This window comes from Uranotaenia lowii, chromosome 3 (genome assembly GCF_029784155.1).
Source record: "Uranotaenia lowii strain MFRU-FL chromosome 3, ASM2978415v1, whole genome shotgun sequence".
Lineage (NCBI taxonomy): Eukaryota > Metazoa > Arthropoda > Insecta > Diptera > Culicidae > Uranotaenia > Uranotaenia lowii.
Genome location: NC_073693.1, coordinates 58,718,842 through 58,746,222, shown reverse-complemented (window position 1 = coordinate 58,746,222; position 27,381 = coordinate 58,718,842). Strand labels below are relative to the sequence as shown.

Sequence of the window (27,381 nt, the reverse complement as noted above, 5' to 3'; positions counted from 1 at the left end):
TCCTACTATCTGTCCAATAACTAATGATTTACAAGTAATTATCTGTTCAAAAAGACTAAAAATACTGTTTTATCTATAAACTATATAATTACGCATGCAATGACTATAGGGTAGTAGACAAACTTTTAGAATTCTCTTTGTCTGATACTTACAAAATAATATGGCAAAAAATAGGCAATGGACCTTTTATCTTCAGATTTTACTAAATTTTTAACTAGAATCAGGGCACCATGAATTAAGGATCAAGTCTCCTGTAACTTAAAAAAAATCACAATTTTTTTTAGTCTCACGAAAATGATTCTAAATCATATACGAGTTCATGTATCATGCTTACTTTTGGACCATATAAACTTGGAATTACACGCTATGAAAAAGACGGCGAGTTTCTAAATTTTCCCAAAAAAAATGTTGAAAATAATAAAGGGGGTTCAAGTTCCCCATTCTTTCCTATATACTTAGTACTTATTTATAAAAATCTTTAAACTAGAATTCAAAACTGATCATAAATTCAGAAAAAAAATTTAAATCTTTTAATAGTTTCTTCATACATAATTAATTATGAAATTAAAAGATCACTTACAGAACTGTTCTATTTTTTCCAATACAATCATATCGTTAAAAAATATTAATAAGTATTAAATGAAAGTCATACATTTTTAATTTCCCACAGTTTATAAAATTCATGAAATATTTTCTCGAATAAATAAAACTCAATACCTGATAACGTTATAATAGTACTATTTTTATTGTTATTATAGATATTTACATATATCGATCCATTAAGATATATTCTTCAACTACAAACACAAAAATCTCATATTTCTCCCTCGCTTCTGCAGCTCACACTGGATAGGAAGAAAATTTGCTAAACGATTATCACTCTTACATACTCTCATCGGGTTGGGTTGATCACTGGTGGATTATCTTGTGTTAGTCATCGATCAGTGTTTTGTCACAAAGTCCCTGTCGCATTTAGTTGGTTCACAATTGGTAGTCCTTCGGTTCTAAAACGAGTACAAATCTGTAGTTTAGTAACAGTTTGCAGCACCTATCAAGACGGTAACAACTGCAGTTAGGCTGAGGTTCCCCGCTATCCAACAATCAGATTTCCCTCGAAATCCTTGTAGAGGTCTTCGTTGTTGCTGTACAGCGCATCCGATGCAGGACAATCCACATTCGTCCACCAGTCGCAAACTCGGAATGCCTAAAATGCAAAAAAAAAATTAAGTAACTTCCATTTTGTTACATAATTCAAAAGTCGATCATTGGTTCAAAGAGGCCGGTCGATAATACTTGATTGAAAACGGTTCCATTGGGACAGAGGAAGGAGAACATGTAGCCAGTAGGGAGGCACCAGTGCCATATTTGGCAGCGAGTATCCGGATCCGCGTAGTATCCTGGCACTTTGCCGTCGCATCGGAATTTTAGCCCGGATGGTATCCGATCGTACGCCGGGTAGTCCGTATCCGCCGTATAGCCGAACACTTGCTGCGAAAAGAGTATTGAAAAATTTATATTGAGTATTGATTATTTCCAACAATAGAAATTGAAACGATTACGTTTCCTGTAACCCTGTAAACCCTAAAAAACTAAATTTAGAAAATCGCAAACCTTTTAGCTCAACTTGATGAACTTATACTACCATAAAAGCCATGCAGTTTGTATAAAATTAAATGCAGAACAAATGAGAATTTCACATTACTTATAAACAACCTTATAATTTGTTGCACTGTATCAAACAACTCATGTCTTGAGACTCTGATTGAGGGTATGGATACAAATTATTCAATAATTTAAAAAAAAAAAATCCGATAGGACTGTGAGCATAGAACTCAATACAATCCTCGAAACAATCTTGTGCGGCTTGCGAAGCGTTTCCAAAATAATTTATTTTTTTGACTTTTTCGGACAATAAATTGTTGTTTTTGTGAAAACTAGTCCATGCTTTTTCAAATATGCACTTCAATCGTTTGTATTTGCATTTAGCACAGAATCATTCAGTTCGTTGATATTCGTCTAGGATTTTAAGCACTTGTAGCACAGATGAACAGATGTTTAAGCTATGCCTTGAAATATGTGTAGAGTTTTGAATCAATTTTATGTTTATTGGTTGAGCCACCAGATGTCTCAAAGGACACCAGAGAGAGCTGTCAAAAAGAAATTGCAATGTTAACATAACAAAATAACAAACTATCAGTCAGTTATGAAAAGGTCGTCTTACTATTTGACGAGTTTCGAGCAAATTGATGATGAAGATTCGTAACACATTCGTGATTAGCGTAATCAAAACTTTAAGCATGAAGCGGTTTTTCTAATTGCTTTAAACTAGCATAAAGCACTTGATAGAAACAGATATGATACGTGAAAATACTCGCTCAGAGAAGCCTGGGATCAGTATCGCTTCGTTGGATTGTTAATTTTAAGCTCAACTGGATAAAATAACTGGTTCGTCTGGCTTGTTCAAAGTTATTAGTTAGTCTCTTTATTTAAAAAAAAATCAAGGTAAAATGAACCAGATGAATTCACCTTCTTGTTAATATATTGAAAACGTCCATTCTACTACGATGTTAGTTTATTTATTTTTGAGATCATAGGTACATATATCATTGCGCTCTTCTAAGAATGAGATACCGTAACAGGGGCGGTCCTAGAGTTGGTTCTTGGGGGGGGTGATTTTCCAATTTTCAAAAATCAGTCAATATAAAGGAACGTGAAATATCTGGTAAAAAAACGATCATTTGAGTGATCGAAATAAGGGGGAGGGGTTGTGAGGGAGGGGGGAATGGTCAGTTTCAAATGAGTCTACAATATAAGCTGCACAATGCTCCTCCTTCCCCCATGAATCACTGAACTGAAAAAAAGTATAAAACAAAAGATGAATAGTGAAAACTTTATCAACCAGCGAATCTATAATATCCTCTGCGAAAAAATGTTGATATTTTTTTTATAATACGTACGTTGCTGAGAGATGAAATTTCAAGCTATCTTAATTTTTTCCTGAGCTTCTAAATATTTGCGCTCTGATATTTTATAATTTTTCGGAAGTATTTAACTTTTCACCGATAAGCCGATAAACTAATTAACAAACATAACTAACGAGCATTGAATTCTAACTAACGAGCAATGAATGTAGAATATCCGATTATCGAAATCAGTTTCTGAATATAAAGCTTCTGGAACCTTATTTAATTTCATTTGCTCTTGAATTTAAGTTTATCATTCAAAATTTTCAATTTTAATCGTACTACAACAAATAAATTATTAAAAAAAATGTAATTAGTCTTTTTTATTGTTCATGTACATAGGAACCTACACATAATTCTTATTTTTTAAAAAATTTTGAATTATAATAAAAAAATGAGAGAAGAGTCTCAATCATTTACATTTGAAATAGCCAAGCTTTCAGATTCAGAATATCAAACCTTAAGCTAAATTTTAACTTAAAACTTCAATTTTATTGTGTAGATGAGCTGAAACCAGAATCGGTGACATAATTGCTGTAGATCTTTAAATCCAGGAGTGTCACTAAATCTCCTGACTATTTAGTATGATAGAATGCCTTGTTGCCGAAAAAATAGTGAAATGATAAGGGGATAATTTTAATTTACAAGGGAAAAATAAAAACCGAGATAAACTGATTTTGGAAGATTTTTGCGTCTCAAATTCGATTTTTTTGTCAGATTTTTTCTCTCTTCTTATTTTCTGGCATTTAGTAATTTTAAAACTAAGCAGTTCAGAGTGAAATCGATCAGTGAATTTATGAAGTAACTAACCTACATGAACAAAAAAAATTGAATCTTTTCATTATCCTTTATTCATTCAACGATACAGATTAGAAGGAAGAATGCCAAAAAGTGACAAATTCCCGCAAAAAAAAACAATACGTCTAGATAATCTTTGTATTTTACAAAATGGGGAAACATACTTACTTCTATAATTTTTTCTCATGGTAAATTACTCACAGGCCTCATGAAAATTGATCATTAAGCCAAAACCTTTTTTTTTCAACTATTTGATTTTTAACACTTTTGCTATAAAATGCACAAACAAGAAACAAGAACTGATAAAAAATACAAATTTGTATTAAAAAAGTCAAAATCAGTTTTCAAATTCTTTGCACCTCGGAAAATGTGAATTTTGTCTCCTTGTGTTATAGTTTTGAATACAGATTTTGGGTACTGGAGATGAATTTGAATCTCAATCGCCAATTCCTTCATATTAAAACAGCTTTTATAAATACTTTTTGTTCCTTTTTGGCTCTAAAAACTCATAGGAAACGCCAAACTCATAACAAGTAATCTCTTTTTTCGATTTATTGTTGCTGAAATCTCTTGAGAAGATTTTTTTTCAATTTAAACTCTTACTATAAATATTTCATATTCGATTTCTGTTTGGCTGTGCTTGTATTTTTTCATGGTCACCCATAATATGAATGTTTGATGTGATGCATTTCAAACAGAATTTAATAAAATCAGATCTGAAATTTAAATTTGATTCATCAATCGAAAACGTTCACTGAAGAAGGTAGTAAGTTGCTATCGAAATACTGATATATGAACTTTTCATTTACCGTGGTTGAATTAAAAGGAATCTTTAGATTGCTTTGATTCAGTTGAATCATTCAACCAAGTAGGCTCATACCACAACAGAATGAATTTCTTGCAAACGCAAAAGAAAATAGCACTACTTTAAATTTTAAAATTAGGTTAGCATGAGACATCTGATATGACTTCATAAAGTTTACAAATTCTCAATGATCCAGCTGTAAACAAAAGAAAAAAATACAGAATTTAAATTCAAATTTATATTTAAATTTCAGATATGTATTAGCTTTTTATTCTTAAAGTAAAGTTTTATTAGAATCATTTTTCCTGATGCAAAATTGATAATTTTCAATCGATTTAAAAAATATTTTGAAATATAATCCTTATGGGAAGCTATTCGCTACTCAAAACTTCATCAAAAATGAATTTTATGCGGCATCAACACTTGTTGTTTATAACGATTAAATTTGTTTAGTGAAATATTGGTGACTAAAACACAAAATAAAAGATTAGAAAGTTAGACGGTCAATTGAAGTCATACGTTTCTTAAACGCCTAAAAAACTGATGGATAATTTGCCTAAAATTTTAATTTCTTAAATACAATAAAGGTAATTTAACACTTGAAGGCCAAAGGTTTTTTGTACTTCTTAGAATGACCAAGATCTGTTAGTCCATTAAACATGGTAGAAATTTCTAAAAATTAAGAAAATTGAAAATCACATAATTCCGTACGTTTATAGTTTAATGATTTTTTTTTTACTGTTTCCTTCTAAATTTGAGCAAATAATAAAGAAACTGCATATTGTAGGCAATAAATGTATGACGACAGCAGAACAAATATTTTAAGTATTTTAGTGTTACAACGATATTCACCCTCCTATGTGACATTTTCCATTTTGTCATTTCATTAAAATTCAAAACAAAATCTAGAATTTAGAAGCTCTGAATTTGCTTCAGACAAATATAAAATTTATTACGATTTGCTCGCATTAACTTAGGCATATCAGGGAAATAAGTGACAGTTTTAAAAAAATTGTCCTTACATTTCATTAATAGCCAATTAGAAATCAACACTTAAAACCACACCTTTGTTGAGTTACTTATCAACAAATGTTATTTGGCGGCATCCATAAATTACGTAACGCAAAAAATGCACTTTTTTGACCCCTCCCCCCCGTATGTCACAAATCGTAACGCTTCAACGTACCCCCCTATGAAAATTACGTAACGCTGATAATTACCCCCCCCCCCCCCCCTCCATCTTCTCATATTTTCAAATACTGATTTTCAAAGGTGAAAAAAGATTTTAACATACAATTTTTTAACGTTCTTCAAAACGGAATAATAATCTATCCAAATTGCTTCTTAGTACTCATTGATGATAAGTCACTGATAAAAGAAATTAATTGTCTTATTACGAGTTGCTCTGTGCTTGTTAACTGATGATCTACCTCGTTAACTTTTCTTTGTTCAAGGAGCATAACTTGTTATGCAAAATATACTCCACTTAGCAATATTCGTCGGAATAATCAAAATAGATTTTTTTCTAATCAATTGAGAGAAAATAATAAAATTTCCGTGTTAAGATTGGATCGAGTTCTTGGGGATAAATGTACCAAATATTCGGTTTTCCAACGGTTATTTCACGGATATCCAATACACATTTTCAGAAGTCTATCTAAGAATCTTTAAAGAAGAAAGTTTACAAACCAGATTGAATCTTGTTGAAGCTTACAAATTTATAGCTGATTTTGGTTTGCTTATCATTCTGCAAAAATTGCATGGCATTAAAAAAGCTGCGATTAATCTGAATTTTTCAAGGAAAAATCGTTACGTAACGATGAGCGTACCTCCCCCCCTCCCCTATGTCACAATTCGTAACGCTCGAGCTTACTCCCTCCCCCCCCCTAGGTGCGTTACGTAATTTATGGATGGCCCCTTTGGCATAATTTAGTCCAGTTAATCGCAAGTTACAGCTGCTTGAGTTTGGTGGACCGACTTTTTTCAATATTGAGCCTTTTGTGATAAATTATCTTTTCTGTAGAACAATCACCCCCACGGGGTGAAAATTGTGAAAATTCAAATGCACATTTACTAAGAAAAGTTCCAACTTTTAATAGAAATTCGAGCTTTTGAGAGTTTTTTATAACGGTTTTTTGCCGCTTGGGGGGGGTGATCACCCCGATCACCCCCCCCCCCCCCCCATAGGACCGCGCCTGTACCGTAATCCGCGATAATATTGATCACTTTTTCCAATATTTTTCGGTTATTTTTCCTGTAAAGGGAATATATTTTTAAAACCAGTACTGGACTCTTATGAACATAAAACATGGTTGCAGAAATTTTTCGGACTACTTTAAATTTGATTAAAAAATCGATTTCGTCGCTGTTCAGGAATTGATGCTTTGGGGTTACATTGATCAGTCTTCATTTTGAAGGTTTTAACGAAATTTTTTTTATCATGAAGGATACAAAACACTTTCAGAATTGTTTACAAATTCAAATTTATCAATTTTACTTTGCTTTTTAACGTTTTCTTTTGAAAACATTTATAATCGAGAAAAACCAATGATGTTGCATACATCTAGGGGCAAAAAATTATAATAATTGCTAAATAGTTTAAGCTTCAAAATACAAATTTAATTTTACATTCACACATTCCTCTTTACCCTCCAACTATTTCCATTTTCATTTTTTCTTCAAAGTAAATCATTTGATAGGATTCCTATCCATTTGTCCAATCAGGGCTTACTCTTAGAAAATGTCCTTATTTTTTAAATATCAAGAATTGATCATTAAATGATGATAAAAATAGCACTATATCTGTACATATACACAGAATAAAAGCTGTTCTTTCACATTCAACCACACGTTTGCTTCTCAATACTTTTTGGCATCATCAGGCAAGCTGTTTGTTTGCGAGCCTTGGAAAAAATAGATATTTTAAGATTTTGAAATTACATTTTTTCTAACAGAAAACAATTTCTAATGCAAACAAACTTAATTTTGTCTATTTGATACTCAATTCATAGGCTTTCCAACGTAGAAAAAGTTTTCAAAAATTCAAACTATAGACTAAGTTATTGATGATAATGTCGAAAAACTTATTGATGGTCAAAGTTACCCCGGTGATCAAAGTTACACCGTTTTACGGTACTTCAAAAATTGATTCGGCTTGTGTAAATGCAGCATTTGAAATTTTTCACTGATTTATGGAATTTTGTATTTTAAACTAGTGTATTTGTTTGTTGTTTCATTAGTCTCTCTAGTGAAAAAATTATGATGATGCTATTTTTCTCAGCTTGAGATTATTTACGGTTACTCTAATTATATAGAGCAATTCATCTAATTGTATTTAAATTCATTTATTTATGAGTTCGAATACCATTGCGCCCTTTTGAAAAATTGTTACTTTCAAAAGAGCCATCTAGAAACAGTGCCATCTATTGTGCCGTTCAAAAGTTATAAATCAAGCAATAGATGGCACAGATTTTCGTCTTCTTTTAACGGCTTCTTCAAACGAGAGCACTGGAAATTATACATAAGTTTCTGAAGTTTTTTTTTCGAGCTTGTACATCTGTTCATCTGTGCTTATAGTCAGGGTTGGTAAATTTCGCCCGTCACGCTTGACCCGACAAGTTTTGTTTCATCAAACGACTGGCACTGTTCTCAATTGACGGAGCCTCACTACTCGCATGACGGATAAAGCACGACAACAAATTTCTAAGTCCAGTGGCAAAGTGATTATTTTTAAGTCTCAAGATGATAAAATAACACATATGAAACATTTTCTAAGCTGAATATTATATTTGATTGATTGAATTGCGTTTATTTGGGAGGGTGCCGTGCGCTTAGCGATTAAGCACCCTTAAATTATATTTGATGATTTAATTAATTAGCAGCTAAATGCAAAACATTGTTAATGGGAAACCGCGCTTCACATTACCAATATCAAAAGATTTTCATTAATCGACTGCAGAAATATTGTCACGGATGTACTTAAAATTAATTAAGAAAATCTTTGAAATCTGTAAAAAATTCTAGGATCAATAACGTAAACTGTTACCTATGCTTTTGACGAAATTTGCAAAAAAAGGATTTAATTATTGATTTTTCTGTGAAACGACAACCTAGAATTTGAAAATTTTTTCGCCGTTCGTGGAAAAATTAAAAGTTTTTTTTTTTTTAAATCAAATAACAATTCAGCGTACAACCCTGCAATAAATTGCTAATGTGGATTTATTCAGCATGTTATGTATATTTATCCAACGAAGTTTGCCAAGCTGGATAACAACGTCAAGTGCTGAAAAATCGAGTTTCACAACGATAACCATACACATTTTTTTGCAATTTCAAAAATTTCTTTAAAGTAAACGAATTTTATCGTCAAGAAGCGCAACTTAAGGAAAAATTTCATATGCGGACTACCATTCATACAACCATATATTTATGATTAGTAAGCTATGAAATGTAACTGTCATATTTTTTTCATTCGAATCTGTGGTTTCAAATCATGTTGATTCGAGTTAGGTAAGCTGCTAATAGAGGAGAAGCGGGCTATATGCGCGTATTAAGCAGAATAAAGATTTAATCAAACATTTCATCGAATATGTGTACAAAAACTCTATAAACATAAGCAGACATCTGTTATCTATACATTGGAGTAATTTTTATGTTGAAATCTCTTCAGTTTTTGAGAAATCGATTTAATTATAACTGTTGACAAAATTGACGAATTTCAAACCGTGCGGGCAAAATGCGCCTATTTATGTTTTAAACAAAATTTCTGTTTTTCTGGCAATATTTCCGTGTAATTTCATTGGAAATGCTTAAAATTGATAACTGTCATACGCCAATGCTGAAGTTTTATAATAATCTATTTTCTATTTTTTTTATAATTTTAATGAATAAAACAAAAGTTAGGGTTGCCATATTATGGAGGCAGTTTATCCATAAGAAAAACTTTATCAAATCTGTTTTGTGATCTTCAATTCCCTTGAAAGGTGTTAAATGGAGCTTAAATTCAAAGTTTTTATGATAAAAATCATATATTTATTCTATTTAGCCTGTAATTTTAGGATAGCGGCATTTTACAAACATGATTAGGACATCATGAAGAAAAGCTTAAATTTGTTTTAAAAATATTACATCAAAAAGTAACTCCCTCTTTCCACCACATTGGATGACTAGATCGGAACAAATGTCCAATTTTTCCGTCTTTACATCAATCATAGACTCTTGTTTATTTGATTAAACATATTTGTTATAGGTCTTTAACAATTTTAATTGGTTTGCTCTCAAAATATTCCTCAAGATTATTTCTGACAGTTTCAATGATAAAAAGTGTCCATTAGACCACCGTAAACTTTGTATGGAAATTTCAATTTAACATGTACAAAAACCAATAAAATATTTGGTAGTGCCTCATTCAGTTCTGAATTAGCGAAACGTATTTTAGTTTTATATAAAAATTTGTAAGGAAAGATAAATTTTTTCTTCAGAAAATCAGCAGAGATGTACCGAAAGTTCAATAAATATATATACACTTGCGTTCACAAAAGAATGAAATCGCGTGAAGCTGCGCCCTCTCTTCCAACTTCGACAAGCTGCAATATCTATCTTGGTAGCTATTTTTTCATGAAATTTACACACAATTTAGTTCAACTGTTCAACTAACGCAAAATAATGACTGGAAACAAGATTCAGCTATTCTCGTAAAAAAGGGAAATTTGGAATTGCTTCACCAAATTTGCTGTACAGTGAGCGAAATAAGAATAGGGTAAATGTACCCGACCTTGGCACCTAAGGCATGGTGTACCCTTTTTTTCAACATTCCAACCTTCCTGTTGAGTGCACCATAGAACATCCTTTGAAGAATTTACTTGCTAACATGCTTAGAATTCAACAAAATTATGTTTTCTCTATAGAACTTTCATTATTGTGAGCAAAATGCATGCAAAGTACTCACTGCGGTGCTCCAATTACTTGGCCGCCGTGCCAATTGTTTGCAGTTTCGATGATCCGATTCTTGGCCACCAGCAATGTGCAATAGATCTTTACCAACAAAGCTCAATTGACAGTTAACAGAATCGTTGGCAATTCTGAATATAAGGCCACTGACAGAATGACGTCAGCTGAGCGTAATGTTCTATGCGACGATGGAACACCGGGCGCCACTCATACAACAAAAAGGCTTTTGAAAACATTGATGAAATTCGGTTGGAAAGGAAGCACAAAAAAAGCTTTCATTTCAAAAAGTTGGAAGTCCAGAATTTCCACAATTTTTATATTTTAATTTTTGAAACTTTAAACTTTTTGCTCAAATAAACAAAGTGATGATTATAAACACCTCAAGTTGTTTCAGAATATTTGTAGAATCATTGGTTTATGAATGACAACCAAACCTTCATCAGGGGGACAGATTCAGAAACGAATTATGTTCGCGAGTGGTTTGAAATTTCTCTTTTTTATGAACATCAAATCCCTTTGATGAAATCTAAACTAACATATTATGTAAGAAAACTTTTTAAACTGAGCACTTCAAAAATTTCTCCAATATGTATATAGTACGTTACTTATGAAGGACTGATAAAATCTGAATAAAGCCAATCAATCTAGGAAAAGCATTTCAGATGGCATGGGCTTATCAAGACTAGCCCAGGTTTTCAACGTAGAGTTTTAAAAAAAAGTTGATGTGGGCCAGCTGCCAGAATATTGAGGTAAAATATCCGTTTCTGGCCCCGATTGATTCACATTCCTCGGAATTTTTTAAAGCGATTTCACAGTTCATCACTTTTGCGAAGTTTTTTGAGACAATTTCATCAAAATAAAAATCAAATGCGACTTGAAAGGAAGTAATACTGAAAGATTTGAGCCGTGTCAAATAAACTAATTATTACAAAAAAATGACTTGAACGTGGTAGTTGTGAAAGTGGTATTGTAACGTTGATTTGAAATATCTTATTTTGAACTATTCTCATCGATTAGATTTTTCCAAATATTGGAAAATTGCTTGGATTTTCTAAGTGTTTTTTTAATTTCCTGACTTGAATGCTAACTGGACAAATTCAGGAATGCTAAGCCTAACGACAGATTTATTTACGAAATTTCTATCGTTCTGTGCATTATGATGTGTTGTCATTTATAAATCATTGTTTAAATTTTTCCTTTTGAGTGTTTATAGACCATAAGTTGATAGTGAAATACTCTAAGAGACTTGCGATTGCAACACATAGGGTTATTTTCACTACGAAACAACTATCTTGATATTGTGGAGTTTGGCTTCATGAAATAAAAAATGGTATTTTAAAATTTTGCCCTTTTGAATTTGTTAGCTGAGATTATGAGCTTCTAGCAAGAGCCATCTCGAATGCCCGGGGCGTTGCGCAGTGGTTTGACACGCCAAAAAAATGTTAGAATGTAAACCTTGCTAAAACATTTTTTTTAATCCGACTCACATGTTATAAGGAATAATTGGTAAGAAAACGATATTCTCCTGAACTTCCAACTTATGTTTACAAGAAAAAAATCCGAACAAAAATCAAAAAAATTAAATCTGAGTATTTATATGGTTCCCAAGCAATAGAAAACGATTCCAAAACTCAATGAATTATATATTTTATATACTAAAGTCATAAATTGCCATTGATCTAACAGTTTTTAGATAAGAAAAATATCTCAAGTCTTATGAGTTGCTTAATTTTACTTAATTTTTTTTAATTTCGAACCACTGTGTTCTGTAGGAGACCACGTGGCATTTGCTCGGCAGACTGCAATGCAAATGCTGTTCGCACGCACACCAATGTACCTTCGATTCATGGTTCCCAAATAGCGATTTTTTCATTTTCCATGCTTGGATATGACTATTAGTTAGTCGAATCTTTTATGTTCTCCAACTTATTTCGAAGCTTAAGTTGATAGAAAAGGTCTTATCATACAACCCAATTAGTATGAAAACATTTGTGCGTAGTTTTAAACGAATTTTTAGGGAAAACATCAGCCCAAAAATACCTCTTTAATGAACATGTATTTTTTCCAGCTTCCAACACTGGTGGTGTATTTCGATTGAAGTTGCATGTCAAGAAAAGGAACAAAATTAATTTAAAATTTTTATTCAATACCTAAATAAATATTCATTCTTTTGTCTTTCTAGTATTTTTAGATTTTTTGCCGTGTTTAACTGTAGGCATGAGTATTTATTGCAAATTTTTCAAATGAATATCCGCGTTTGAAATCGCATGGGAATTTAACAGTTGCACTAGAAAGGTGAGTTCATCTGATTTTCATACGGTGATTTCCAACATAATTGCCTCGGATGCAGATCGAAAAAAATTAACTACTTCAATAAAGTACAAACTATCAAAAAATTAGATATGCACAGATTTGAAACAAATTATTCTCTTCGCAATGAGAATATATTCAAAATTTTTAGCTCAATTTGGACCTAAAAAGAAATGAAAAGACATGTTGGCATGCCAAGAAAAGGACCATGCCAAAATAGGGCTCACTTACCCTAGTACCACATGAGTATTTCAACAGAAACAAGATTATTTCTTGAAATTAACTGTGTAAAAGTTAATAATATTGCTCCTACGAATAATTTGAATAAATAACAGCATTTTAAGGAGTTTTCATGATTTCCAAAGGTTTTCAAAGGTATTAAAAGGGTGTTTTAAGAGATGCTCCTCTAGCGTTAAGGAATTTGATATTTGAGCTATAATGCTTTATCAAACTGCTTAATTTCTTCGTTAACATGAGTATGTTGCAAAATGATGAAACATAGATTTGAGGCTGAATTTGAATCCAAAACACAGCTTGAAATTCAAAAATACTAATGTTTTTAATAGTCAAACACTATTTCTCTTGTTTTAGATCATTGATGGCCGCACTATCTTGCAATTTAACCAAATTTATGCCCATTTTCGAACATTCGGCATTAATTAAGGTGTGCTGGATAATTTTAGTCAAAAAATAAGTATCTACATGGTACCGTGTGAACGCCTTGGAAATTCTAAGATCACTAAATCAAAAAAAATTGAATTGTATCAAGGTCACTAAAAGTAATTTTTTTGGATCGGTAATCAGAATAAAGTTGTATTGGTATGATTTGCAATTGAATTGGAAGTTGAGATGAGCAGGAATTCTGGCGGTTGTACATTCTTGTTCTGATGATTCTTTTGCAAATCCGGAAAAGCTTTCTGCACCGTGAACTTCCACAAAACTGTGATGAAAAATTACCTCAAAATGATGAATATGGGCCTAAATAAACCTGTAAAATCAATATTGAGACTTAATTTGGTTTTAACTGCAAGATAGTGCAGCCATTCTTCGACTTGAAACTGGAATGCGTGTGGTTTACTGAAAAAAATCTAAGTTTTTGAATTCCAACCTGTTTTTTTCTGATTCAAAATAAACCCAGAATGTTTGTTTCATCTTTTCACTTCATTTGAATGAAGAAAGTAAGTAGTTTGGTGAAGCTCAAATATCAAATTCCTTAACGCTAGAGGAGCATCTCTTAAACTCCCCTTTTAAAACCTTTGGAAACCTTTGCCATTCTAGAAATCTCCTTAAAATGCATTTATCTATTCAAATAATTCGTAGAAGCGTTTTTATTCACTTTTTCACAGTAAATTTCTAGAAATAATCATGTTTTTTTTAAAGTCAAGTGGAATTATTCTTATTTCGCACCCCTTTTTCACATTTGTGGTCCTCAACGCCAATTGCTTCGTCCAAAAAAAGTAAACTTATGCTTGATTTAGCCGTTAAACTATTCAGAACAAACTGTAGAAGAAAATTTTCGTGATTTTCAATCATTCATATTTTAACAAGCACAAGCACAAACACATTGTGGTACTATTCTTATTTCACTCAGTGTATCTTTGACAATTTTTTATTGAAAAATCTTGAAATTTGGTCCAAAGATGTAAAAATGTATGAAAAAAGCGCCGGTTAGAAAATGACCCAACAGACGATTTCATTCTTTATTGGACGGATGTTTGTATGGAATACAGAGTTCAAAATAAGAAAAACCGTTTAACCGTATGGCGAAGAGATGAGATGAGATTATGATGATGATGAGATTATATAAACATTGGCAAAATATTTCATGAAACTATTGAAAGCTCTAGAAAGCCAAACCTGCCATTCTTAAATACCGTAAACTGGGGGAACATTGATCACTTTTTCAATTCATTTTCGAATATTTTTGAAGGAGTTGTTTTTTTGGAACACTAAACAGTTTGCAAATACTTACTGAGGTAAAGAGTATAAAACATGATCATTGATAGCAGAATATTCAAACGACATTAGTGCCTATAACCAAATGTTTGTTACAAAACCAGATTTCATGTTTCGGGGTAACTTTGATCACTATGGTTTTAACGTATCTCAACATCTTCAAAATCATTGTTTGATGACAATAAGCACAGAAGGCTTAAAACATCAATAACAATAATTTTTTTGCACTCAATTGTTTTTTTTTTTCATTTTCTTTCAGAAACAAATATATTCAAAAGATGGACTATGTTGCTGCATACATTTGGGGGCAAAAATTATAAACATTTCTCAATATTTTTTGGTCTCAAGAACAAATTAAATTTTATCATTATGCAATTCCCTAGGTCCTCCCCCTGCACTGTTTCTATATTCTTTTTTTTTATTGAAACTTAACCTATCAAATGGGGTTTTAAGTCATTTGTTCTATACAGGCTTCTCATAGAAAATGTCCGTTTTTTAAATATCCAAAAATTATCATAGAATGACCATAACAATAACTCTAAGACTATACCCATACAAATGAAAAATTTAAACTTTCATATAAAAAACCCATTTGCTTCTGTATGCTATCACTTTATCAGGAGATGTGTTTGTTTGTGAGTCTTCGAAAAAACGATATTTTAAAAATTTAAAATCACTTTTAAGTAATTTAAAAATATCTCCAACTGCAACCAAATTAAGCCTATTTAAACTCAATTTATAGGCTTCCAAACGTAGAAAACAGTTTTCAGAAATTTTAACTTGAGTTTTAGTTAATGATGATAATCTGCAAAAAATTCATGTTGATCAAAGATACCCCGGTGATCAAAACTTCCCCAGTTTACGGTATTTTTTTTTTTTCATTGGGTGATAATTTATATATTTATAGGTAATTTTCAAATCATTATAACTTTTCTATTATAACTCCAACCGAAGTTTTTGGTAAAATATTTGTCATGATATGAGCTTTAACAAAGCTCACTTTGAAAACAAATCGATAACAATTGAAATAAGTTATTAATGGAAAATCATTTCTACCTTTTTTGTTGCTTCAAATCAGGAGCAAAACCCTGTTGCAAAAAAATAATGGGTGATGTAACGCAACGAATGTAGATCGCTCGTAAAATTACAAAACGCACTAAAAAATTGACAATCAAACTACAAACACAATTCATAATAAATGACAGGGCCGTAGGAAGAACCGACTCATGGGGGGGGTTTTGGTGACTCATTTTTACCTATGACTTTTTGTCTAACAACACACAAATAAAAAAAAACCCAAATAATGTTTGTAACTGTATGACTATTTATTTTTAAATACTCATTAATAGCTTTCGTATGAAATTGTAACTTAAGAGAAGACACGAATGCCACAAGGATGCTAAATAAAGTGTCATTAATAAAACCTTAAAAAAAAGTAACGTTGGTCCTTTGCCTAAAGGGTGAGCTAAAATTTTTTTTATGAAACCTTTTTTCATATTTTGATTCTAGAAACAAAATATAAAATTTGTTTTCATCGATGGTTGAAATTTATGAATTTGTTTAAAAGTCTGGTAGATCAAAGTTATTTGATTTGAGCATAAAATAAATTTTTTTAAGGGGAGGTTTTAATTTCTTAAAAAAAGTTTATTCTATTTTCAAATCAAACAAGCCCTATCTTATAAACTCTTTTACAAATGCCAAGATTCTAACCTTTGATGAAAATAAATAAAATTTAAAAAAAGAGTAAGAGATAAAAAAAATTTCGAATCAAATTTGGTTGATGCAAACTTGAACTAAATTTATGATTTTAGTTTTGAAATATAGCTCAGTTGGCAAGTCTGTTGCCTCCTGAGCCGATGTCCGCGAGTTCAAGCCCAAGAGTAAACATCGAATGCAGTTGTACCGGATAGTTTTTCAATAACGATCCGCCAACTGCAACGTTGATAAAGTCGCGAATGCCATAATGATGGTAAAACGACTATAATCGAAACAAAAAAAAACAAAAAAAAAGTTTTGAAATTTGGCTTCAAAAAAGCTGCGATATTAATAACGTTAAATAATACACCGAAAAAATAAAAAAAAATGAGCAGATTTTTAGGTGAAATTCAGGTATATGTTTCCTAACAGGAAATATTTTTCATAAAGAATCAATTTCATACTAAAAATCTTGTGGATGATTTTTTTAAAAATAATTTGGGATATTTTGCCTGAATCAAAACTTAGAAATTTAACTCAAATTCTACTTTATATTTGTGATTTTCAGCTGAACTGTGTACAAACTTATTCTGATTAAAAACTTTGAAATCTGGAAATTGAACTGACAAGCAAACTTTTAAGTTTGTGTTCTCTTGAATTTCTCAACAATTTTTTGTTGATTGAAAAACTCATTTACAAGATAAATCTTTTTATGAATTTAAATCTGAATTCTTATCCTGAATTCAAAAATTGAACATTGAATCTGTTTCCAAATTTCTATACGATTTCCGAAATGTACAAAAATACGATTCCCGAATCTTAATTCCAGATCAGAATTTCATGAGCAAAATCTCGATCACAAGCCCTCATTCATGAATCTATTATTCAAATTCTGTAGTGCTGGTTTCATCTTAATTTATATTTCAATTATTTATTTTCAATCTGTTTTGTGAATCTGATTTAAAATGTGAATTGATGATGAATCAGAATCTGGTTTTCAATTTTGAATCGCCACTAAGAAGCTTTTAATGTTTAAATTGTGTGTTAGAGTAAAGTTTAAGAACTTCGAATTTGAATATAAAATGAATTTCTTCTTTTTTCATATTTGGAAAACTATTATCAAAATATTGAAAATGCATTTGATTTTCGAAACCCATGATTCAAATTTGATATAAAATGCAAAACCGAATTCGAACAAGGATTTTAAAGCATCTTTTCATTCCTAATTTCTTCTGATTATTCGAACTAAAAATAAAGAATCCTAAACTTGATACAAAATCAGAAATACGAAAATATGTAGAAATACAATTTTGGTTTTGTTTATAGGAATATGGAACCAGCACTTCCATAATGGGTTTAATTTAACATTGAATATTCAGATCTGAATTTCTATGATGAGGTTGCCCAATTTTCCGGTTTTAACCGGATTGGCCAGGATATTTAATATCAAATTTGGGAAAAGTCCGGCCCGATCCAAAGTGTACAAAGATATGACTATACCTTCTACATATGCCGGGCTTCTATATCTTCACCGATACCATCGCGGAGTATCCGATTAGACAATACCTTCCTCACAGTCGAACTCGTAGGGGGAAGAGTTAAAAATAATTTTTGTATGGAAACACGTAAAACATATCAAATATATGCTTGTTGTGTTCGAATATGAGCGCGTGGAGACAAATGGCGCCAACACCAATTTGTTGCACTAAGTTCAAGCTTCAATGTGGTTTATTTGTTTTGAAAATCCACTTGCACGTTTTGGCAATAAACGCTCGTGAAATTGAGTAAAAATAAAACCTAAAAATGCAATAAGTTGGCTAGGAAACGTCGTAAAATGTTGCAATCTTGTGCAAAACGTGGAATTTGAATGTCTCAACAAATGTTTAGAACATTTTATTCATGTAAATCCTCATCTAACTATAGTTAAGTTTAAAAAACTAACTTTTAAATAACTTTTAAAATAAAACCTTTATAACTCTGCTCTGAAAAGAGATAGAGTTTTGATGTATTGAACAAAGTTTCATATTTTCTTGTATTCTACAACTTTGTAGTATAAAGTAATGCTCTATGTATTGAACTAAAAAAGTTAGAATTTTTAATTTTTTATAGTAGGCTGGAAAAGCCCGGTTTTTGCCCGGGTTTGTTCTCATTTTCATTCTAAATTTAATCAAACTTTAAAAAAAATGTGTTGTAATTTTTTATTTATGCGTCAACAATTTTCGCAGCAAGTTTCAAAAAATTATCATGAAAGGTTTTTTAAGTTTTTTTTAGATTTTTGATGAGCCAATTTTGAAAAACTGGAGCAGAATTTTCAACTTGAAAGGGTTTTTCAGGTTTTTGTTTGATACAAAGCAATCGAAAGATTCCTTTTAATTAAACCACGGTAAATGAAAAGTTCAGATACCGGTATTTCGATAGCAACTTACGATCTTCTTCAGTGAGCGTTTTCGATTGATAAATGTGTAAGTTTTTGTATTAGTTTTTAGTTCAGATAGTTACTCTAGAATATATTTGCTCTATTATCATAATTTGATTATAAATTTAAAGTTTTGAGTGTAGAGTAGAATAACTCGCTTACTTTTTTGGACCCTCATGGGGGGGGGTTTAACTCCCAAAACCCCCCCCCCCGTTCCTACGGCCATGATAAATGATGTCACATAAATTCGTTGAAATTCCGTCGTTAAACAGAGCAAATATTAGCAAAATTACATACAGACAATATAAGGTACCAAAATGCTAGGTTGCGACCCAGTTTGTGAATAATCTTTCTTTTTGCTGGCGAATAAGTTTTATGACTAAATTGTTACCAAGCCAGAGAACAAGAAAAATGAGCTTATTTCCGGTTCCGCTAACAGGAAACCACTGATTGGTGTCATTATTTTTTCTCATAAGAAGAACTAAGTGTCAAACAATAATCAATTGATCGTGTAGTTTGAATTGAATTCTTTCCCTCCTCTTAAGCTCCTTGAGATTCACTCGTAAGTATCCATTAGCATTCGTCCTGTTTCAGTCACAATATCGAGCATATTGGTAAATAATTTACACTACCAGTCCATTGTTTCATTCCAATGTTGCTTTTTTTCATCAATATTAATTTTCATTGATATATAACTATTCATGAGTTTTTTCTCACATTACCCCACTAATTTGATGATTTTTCAGCAGGTACACTGCAAATACTGATAGGATGATGATGTACTTCCACATGATGGCGAAGAACTTCGTTGTGCAGATTGAGACCAAGACTGCAAAGATGAGGTAGCTTCCGATGCTTAGCTCAATCCACCGCTTAATTGTACCGCTTCTTTTTGCGCCCTTTTGCGTCACCCCATCCAGCTGCTGATCGTGGGGGGATGTATCATAGCATTCGTGCCCGGAATGTTTCCAAAACAAAGCCAAAATAATCAGTTCACTAAGCCACTAAGCTGCTACACTTCTCACTGACTGACAGGGCCTGTTTGGTTCAATTTTTAATTTCAAATCTGTAGGAAGCTGTAATAAGCAGCAGATTCACACAATTTGCACTCTTTAAGCCCTTTTGATGGTTTTATTTTTCGTTGCGTTTTCTTCGTTCTTTATTACTTTATATACATTCAGGTTCGTCGCTTATTTATGCTTGAATAGAGCTCAAGTCTTTTTGGATTGGAGCAAACTATACTGTTACAGATTTTTCCACTGATTATGTTTTTATGGTTTTCAATCAAATTTTGAACATACACTGATATCTGTCTTCCTTATTATCACTTCCACCTGAAGAGTACTTGTAAGGAACTTCAATCAATCAGCATTCCATAATGTTGATTGACAACTAATTTTCAGCTGAACACCTTAGATCCCCATGAATCACTTTTAGTAAATAACCGCCAATTCTTCCGCTGGTCGAAATCTGTTTTCAGAATTGTCTTCTAATCAATAATCGATTATTTATTGTGACAGTAATCTAATTTCGATAACCGAACCAGGATCAATCGAACACAATTGACATCGCGATAGAAAAACCAAACCGAGGGGGAGGAAAATGTACGTTAAATATGTGCCATGACGCGCCGAGATTACAAGATTGAATGAACGGGCCGCATGGTTTGGTGAATGATTTTATACATTAACACCCCCCACCGGCAATGATGATGATGATGATGATGGTGGGTGGCTGGCTGGGCAGAGGGTCGGGTCTTTGGGCGGATCAAGATGCTGTGCTTCCCACGATCAAACCGAAAACGACCGAAAGACCGACCAGCTAAAACGACCCGGCAAATGGCTGTGGCACACGATCCGATCCGTTGGGGGCGATAGGCTCCCCGACTTGCGGTGGCGCTAGTATAAGTAAGCGCGAGGTTCTAGATCCATCAGCGCCTAATTGAATCTTAATGGTTTGATCTGAACATCAATTAGATGAAAGCTTTTCACCAATTATGGAAGCACGGAACGATTTAGATAGCAATCGTGTCTTCTTCCTTTTAGGCATTCAACAATGTTTAATTTTTTATGTTGGGAGATTACTCTTTTTGACCGTTCTAAGCATTTTTGTACTCTTTAAGTTAAACGTATCTCTTTTTTAGATTAAACTTGTTGAACGAATTGAGATGATGAGCACACAGTTGGATAACTATCTACAAGTCAAATTAATGGAAATGACATGTCAACACATTAAAATAGATTTTATAGAATTTAATCTTGTACTGCTCGAAGAGAATGTTATGTTTTTTGAAGTGGATTATGATTTCTACTATCTCAAAAACTTTCAGCGACACCAAACAGTATAACTCACTGTCGCTTGTCACTTCAAATGTAACTTTTTCAGGTTTAAAGGGAATTGTCTATTTCATATGTTACGAAAAACAAGAAAATATAATTGAAAACATTTTTTTTTCATGAAAATTCATCGACAGATTTTAAATTGATTTTAAGGCTTCCAAAAAACCTTCCATGATTTTTTTTTTGCTTATTTCGTTTTGGAGGCATGAAATTACAGCACTTTTTTTGTTTGATTTGCCCAATAAGTTGAATAAATCCGGGCATTTTTCAATAAAATTCGGGCATCCAGACCGGGCCGGACTGTTAAATATCCGGGCAATCTGACATCCTTAACCATGAATCTATGTGCAATTTTTATTTCAAATTTTGTCACGAAAAAATCGTAAAACTAAGAATTAGTAAATCCTTATTTGCCTTTGATTCAAAAATAATGTCAAGGGACAATTGATAGTCTCATTAAACCCTTTTGCCGACCCCGTATTTAAGATTCGATACCGAAAATCAACTGTCCTTCGATAAAAATATGCAATTTTTTATCCCAATTCGATGCCCAATCACGTCAATACCACAAAAACAATTGACAATCAATATGGACGAGCCCTTTTGCTGACCTTTTACCTACGATTTGCTATTGGAAATCAATTGAATATCTTTAAACTCTCATGTCAATAATAGGATTGTAAGTAAATTGTCACAGGAACTTCGCGTATCGCCAGTCGTTAAATTCATTCATTCAAAGAATCGCAACAAACTTTTGCTTATATTGTGGCGCTACTGGTGGATGGATTTTGAAGATCTGGGCGCCCAAGTGTCGGATTTTTTTACATTCCGCAAATCGACTGTACTTGGTAACAATCAACATGGAAGCCGAAAGAAGGGAAAAAATTGTGCCAAGTTATTTAGAAAAAAAATGCATTGTGGTCTACATCAAGACAAAATCGGTGAAAAGGGTATCAGGAAAAATTGACGACGATTCGGAAGCCTCAAGCCAATCGTCGGAGTGGAACTGTCAACCGGAAACTGCGTGGTAAGATTTTGAAGACGATTAAGAGGAATTCCAATATGTAGGACCGTGATTTGGTAAAAAAAATCGATGCTACCCAGAGTACCGTGAGGAGAATTCGACTCCGGGAAGAAACCAAGTCGTATCGAGCTAGCAAACGGACCATAAAACAGAATAGTATGGCAAAAATCCGTGCTCGGGAGTAATACGACCAGGTGCCGACACAGTTCGACGGGTGTCTTCTGATGAACGATGAAACCTATGTCAAGGCTAACTTCTGGCAAATCCCTAGTCAAATATTTTACTTGGCAACGGCTTGGCGGGATGTTCCACACAAATTTATACAGTGAGCGAAATAAGAATAGCACCACTATGTATTTTGCTTGTAAAAATATGAATGATTGGAAATCACGAAATTTTCTTCTACAGTTTGTTCTGAATTGCTTAACGGATAAATCAAGCATAAGTTTACTTTTTTTGGACGTAGCAATTGGCGTTGAGGACCAAAAATGTGAAAAAAGGGTGCGAAATAAGAATAGCACCACTTGAGTTTTTCAACAAAAACAAGATTATTTTTAAAAGTTTACTGTGTAAAAGTGAATATTAATGCTTCTACGAATTATTTGAATAGATAACTGCATTTTAAGGAGTTTTCTAGAATTTCAAAGGTTTTCAAAGGTATTAAAAGGGGGTTTTAAGAGATGCTTCTCTGGTGTTAAGAAATTTGATATTCGAGCTGTAATTCTTTATCAAACTACTTACTTTCTTCATTAAAATTATGTGAAATGATATAACAAACATTCGGAATTTATTTTGAATCAGAAAAAAATAGGTTGGAAATCAAAAACTTAGATTTTTTTTCAGTAAACAACACTTTTTCCAGTTTCAAGTCGTAGATGGCAGCACTATCTTGCAGTTAAAACCAAATTAAGTCTCAATATTGATTTTCCAGGTTTATTTAGGCCCATATTCATCATTTTGAGGTATTTTCCCATCACAGCTTTATGGAAGTTCACGCTGCAGTAAGCTTTTCCGGATTTGCAAAAGAATCACCAGCACAAGAATGTACAACCGCCAAAATTACTGCTCGTCTCAACTTCCGATTCAATTGCAAATCATACCAATTATACTGCTAGCCGTCTGGTACATCAAGCTCCATCGCAAAGTAAAACTTTTTCTGATAATCGGTACAAAAAATTCAATTGTAGTGACCTTGATGCAATTCTAATTTTTTTGATTTAGTGATCTTAGAATTTCCAAAGCGTTTACACGGTACCATGTATTTATTTCTTGACCAAAATCATCCAGCACACCCTAATTAATCCCGGATATTCGAAAAAGAGCATGAATTTGGTTAAATTGCAAGATAGTGCTGCCATCTATGACTTAAAACTAGAGAAATAGTGTTTGACTATTAAAAAACATTAGTATTTTTAAATTTCAACCTGTTTTTTGGATTCAAACTCAGTCTCAAACCTATGTTTCATCATTTTGAATCATACTTATGAATGTTAATGAAGCAATCAAGTAGTTTGATACAGTTTTATAGCTCAAATATCAAATTCCTTAACGCTAGAGGAGCATCTCTTAAAACCCCCTTTTAATACATTTGAAAACCTTTGGAATTCTAGAAAACTCCTTAAAATGCAGTTATCTATTCAAATAATTCGTAGAAGCATTAATATTCACTTTTACACAGTAAACTTTTTAAAATAATCTTGTTTTTGTTGAAAAACTCAAGTGGTGCTATTCTTATTTCGCACCCTTTTTTCACATTTTTGGTCCTCAAAGCCAATTGCTACGTCCGAAAAAAGTAAACTTATGCTTGATTTATCCGTTAAGCAATTCAGAACAAACTGTAGAAGAAAATTTTCGTGATTTCCAATCATTCATATTTTTACAAGCAAAATGCATAGTGGTGCTATTCTTATTTCGCTCACTGTATTTGTTTTTATAGATGAATTTGCACGAAAATTTATGATAAGCTGTGGCAACAAAACGAAAGTTTTCATTGCAAATAAGATAATGACGTCGGAACTATAAACGCTCCGTTTTTGGTACTCAAAATTTGGTTCAACCGTGGTTCAAAACATAGTTCGATTGTATGAACTTTAAGTTGAGTTCTATTTTTCCTTTGTGCGATGGTTAAAAACGGATTTCAAACTGCGAACTCAAAACTAATCCCATTTGTGCCATTTTTGCCGAACTGCATTTTGGGTAGCTATGAATAAAGACATGAAAAAAGTTTAAATTGGAATTCGATTGTCGAGCTTAGTTTTGCGATTGCCCAGTCAAACTCAAAGTTGAGGGCTGCCACTAAAGTGCTGTTTTGACCGTGGTCAAAACATAATTCGTTTGTATGAACTAAAGTAGAGTTCCTTTTTTCCTCCTTGAGATGGTTCAAAACGGAGTTTGAACTGTGAACTAAAACTTATCCCATTTTTCCTTCGACGAAAGAGCAAAACTGAGATCGGTCTAATGAGCTAAAAATTGAACCATCATTGTGTGTATGTTGAACTGAAAGCGCTTAGCGAGTTCGGCAGCCGAAATGCATTTTGAATAGCTACGTTTAAAGGCATGAAAAAAGTTCAACTTAGTTTTGAGTATGCCAGTCAGAACATAGTTTTGCAATTGCTCAGTCGAACTCAAAATTTAGAGCTGCCACTGAAGTGCTGTTTTGAGAAAAAACAACTCAACTTTAGATTTGAAAAAAGAGAGTGTAACGGAAAGAGTATCTTCAAAAACGAATTTTGCTAATGTGTTGGACAGATTTGGCATGTTGTCTTTATAGCAAAGTCTATAAAGATCTCAATCTCAATCGCCTATTGAGAAATACAGGGCTCATGATTGCTCATGGAGACTTACGGCAAAGGGAAAGGTTGTCAAAAACATCAATCAGATGAAGACCTGGTGGAATAATATAAACGATGGACGAGGAAGGCGTACGTATCGATCAAAAATGAAATGAAAAAAAATACCTCGAACAGGAATCGAACTCGAGTCTTCTGATTACCTCTCCAACACCTTTCCAATTGACTAAATCGTCAGACGAACCTAGAATCTTGGTGATCGGTGGGATTCGTCCAGTTCCCACCTCCGCTGATAACGTCGACGAGGCCATATCTTTCTGCCGATTAATTCGTGACGGTTCATCGATTCCGTATAATGCTTCTTGGGTTTCTCCACTGGGACGCAACGAACTCCGCACAAAGCCACTCGACTCAGTCACGCTGTTTCCAGCCAGCGTCATCAGCCGTCCCAGCCCTGAGTTCGATTCTGGCAATGAGGTCCTCCAGCCTACTTATCCAGGCAAGTATTCATCCCTTTCAAGAACTGTATCTCTCTGTGACAATCTTTCACCCAAACACAGGCGCTACGCGAACTATCGCTCATTCCCGCCCGCCAGTTCCTCTTCTCTGCAAAATCATCCATACTCCGTTATATCAACTGGGCCTTCAGCACCGGGAGGCAACGCATCAAGAACTACGGAGACTCCTGAGCCCTTCGACTCAGTCGCGCTGTTTCCTGCCAGCGACAACTGCCAGGGCCGGGACGACCCTGAGTTCGTCTGTGGTGAAGGGGTTTTCCAGTCTGCGCTTTCAAGCAAGTACGCTGTTATCGACTGTTCTTCGCCGAGTGATGGAATTTGCATTTCCAGGGTTCTTCGTTCTTATTCTGCACCCGACACATCTGAGCCTATCAACGTTCACTACCAGAACGTCGGTGGTGTCAATTCCTGTCTGGTTGAATACCTCCTTGCCACGCTAAGTTCCTGCTACGAAATCATCGCCTTTACAGAAACATGGCTAAACGACCGCCCTTATCCAGTCAAATTATCGGCCCAGACTATGTAGTATTCCGTTGCGATCGAAGCCCCCTGAACAGCAAAAAATCAACTGGAGGCGGAGTTTTACTTGCCGTAAAGTCCAGACTCTGCTGAGCTGATCGAAGACAGTTCCTGGAACGATTTGGAACTTCTTTGGGCCCGCATTGATCTCGGTGATCGGAAATTGTACTTATGCGTAGTGAACGTGCCTCCTGATCGCTCTAGTGACCCGCTTGTAGCTGAGTCTTTCTCGCGGTGCCTATCCAAAGTAAGCTCAATCTGCTCTCCCGAAGATGACATTCTTTTTTTTTTTTTTTATTTAACACCAAAACTTATTTTCTAAAAGGCACACTCGGCCATAAACCATAAAAGCGCCGCGTATCACTTAAATCTAAAACAAAAAATACATTTCAAACTTTTGGCAACAAGTTAACAAAGAGCGGCCGGGTTTCGATAAGCTTAGCGAGGATTGCACACCAAACGGGTTTCAATTGCAGCAGCATTTCTGTCCATTGTTCGTCTAAACTGAATACTAGGGTAACTAGAATTATGAGGTCCGTAATCATCTTTTCGTGGTTATTGAGCGGCGACATCGACGGCTTCGGTTTGGGCGTAGGCTTTGGAACTGGTACTCTGGTAGGTAATGTGCTGCTTGACGTTTGTGCTTGAGCAAAGTTTTTCTGGCTGGCTGTAGATTCGACGATCGTCGGCCAACTCTTGCTCTCCCTAGTCCGCTTCGTAGCAATACTTACAGGAAGAGAAGATGATTTTGGTCGCTTTCGATGTGTGTTCGGCTGTGGGGTGTCATTCCTATTAGGTGTTTCTTCGTCGTCATTGGCATCGCTCAGAACAGCAAATCGGTTGGGTCCCTGGAGATCTGGCAAAGATGAGCGAATAATTTCTGCGTAGCTGATGTTCGATCGTCGGATGAGATTTGCTTTCGATGCTTGTGCCCGTTTTTTATATTCCGGACATTCTCGAATAGATGAGTGCGTACCTTTACAATGTAGGCAAGCATCTATTTGGGAAGGGCAGCTGAAAGCCTCGTGTGGTAAACCGCATTTTTGACACTTAGCTTTGTTACCACAAAAGCGAATTGTGTGTCCATATTTTTGGCATTTTTTGCAAACCATGGGCTTAGGAGTGTACATGCGCACAGGGATAAGCACTTTTCCTACCTCTAGGAAGTCTGGCAAGATAGTACCAGCAAAGGTAACTCGCGTTGAGAACGACGGCACGTAAACTTTTCGCCCATCGTTGTACCGTGACTCGACTAGCTGGTGGCATTCGAGAACATTTACATGGACAATTCTTGGATCTT

The 27,381-nt window shown here is 33.7% G+C and overlaps 1 protein-coding gene across 2 annotated transcripts; it reads right to left on the bottom strand.

Moving 5' to 3' along the window:
* Window positions 1-786: 786 nt before the first annotated feature.
* LOC129758550 (U-scoloptoxin(01)-Cw1a) lies at window positions 787-20,507 on the bottom strand. Of its 2 annotated transcripts, XM_055756076.1 has the most exons (4): window positions 19,615-20,507; window positions 1,294-1,488; window positions 1,068-1,204; window positions 787-1,004 (listed from the first exon to the last, which is right to left on the bottom strand). In XM_055756076.1, the coding sequence occupies exons 1-3, from the start codon at window positions 19,681-19,683 to the stop codon at window positions 1,091-1,093; spliced, it is 378 nt and encodes a 125-aa protein (XP_055612051.1). In that variant the 5' UTR covers window positions 19,684-20,507; the 3' UTR covers window positions 787-1,004; window positions 1,068-1,090. The 2 variants fall into 2 exon arrangements, with proteins under 2 accessions (XP_055612051.1, XP_055612050.1); XM_055756075.1 differs by having other exon boundaries at window positions 787-1,204.
* Window positions 20,508-27,381: the final 6,874 nt, after the last annotated feature.

Bases quoted from the DNA above. Each gene is read 5' to 3' on its own strand.
- LOC129758550 (XM_055756075.1), bottom strand. From the start codon at position 19,683: ATGTGGAAGTACATCATCATCCTATCAGTATTTGCAGTGTACCTGCTG. The intron at 1,489-19,614 runs GTAATGTGAGAA...CTCTTTTCGCAG, and splicing joins AAAATCATCAAATTAGTGGG to CAAGTGTTCGGCTATACGGC. The intron at 1,205-1,293 runs GTATTATCGACC...TTTGCATTTTAG, and splicing joins ATGGAACCGTTTTCAATCAA to GCATTCCGAGTTTGCGACTG.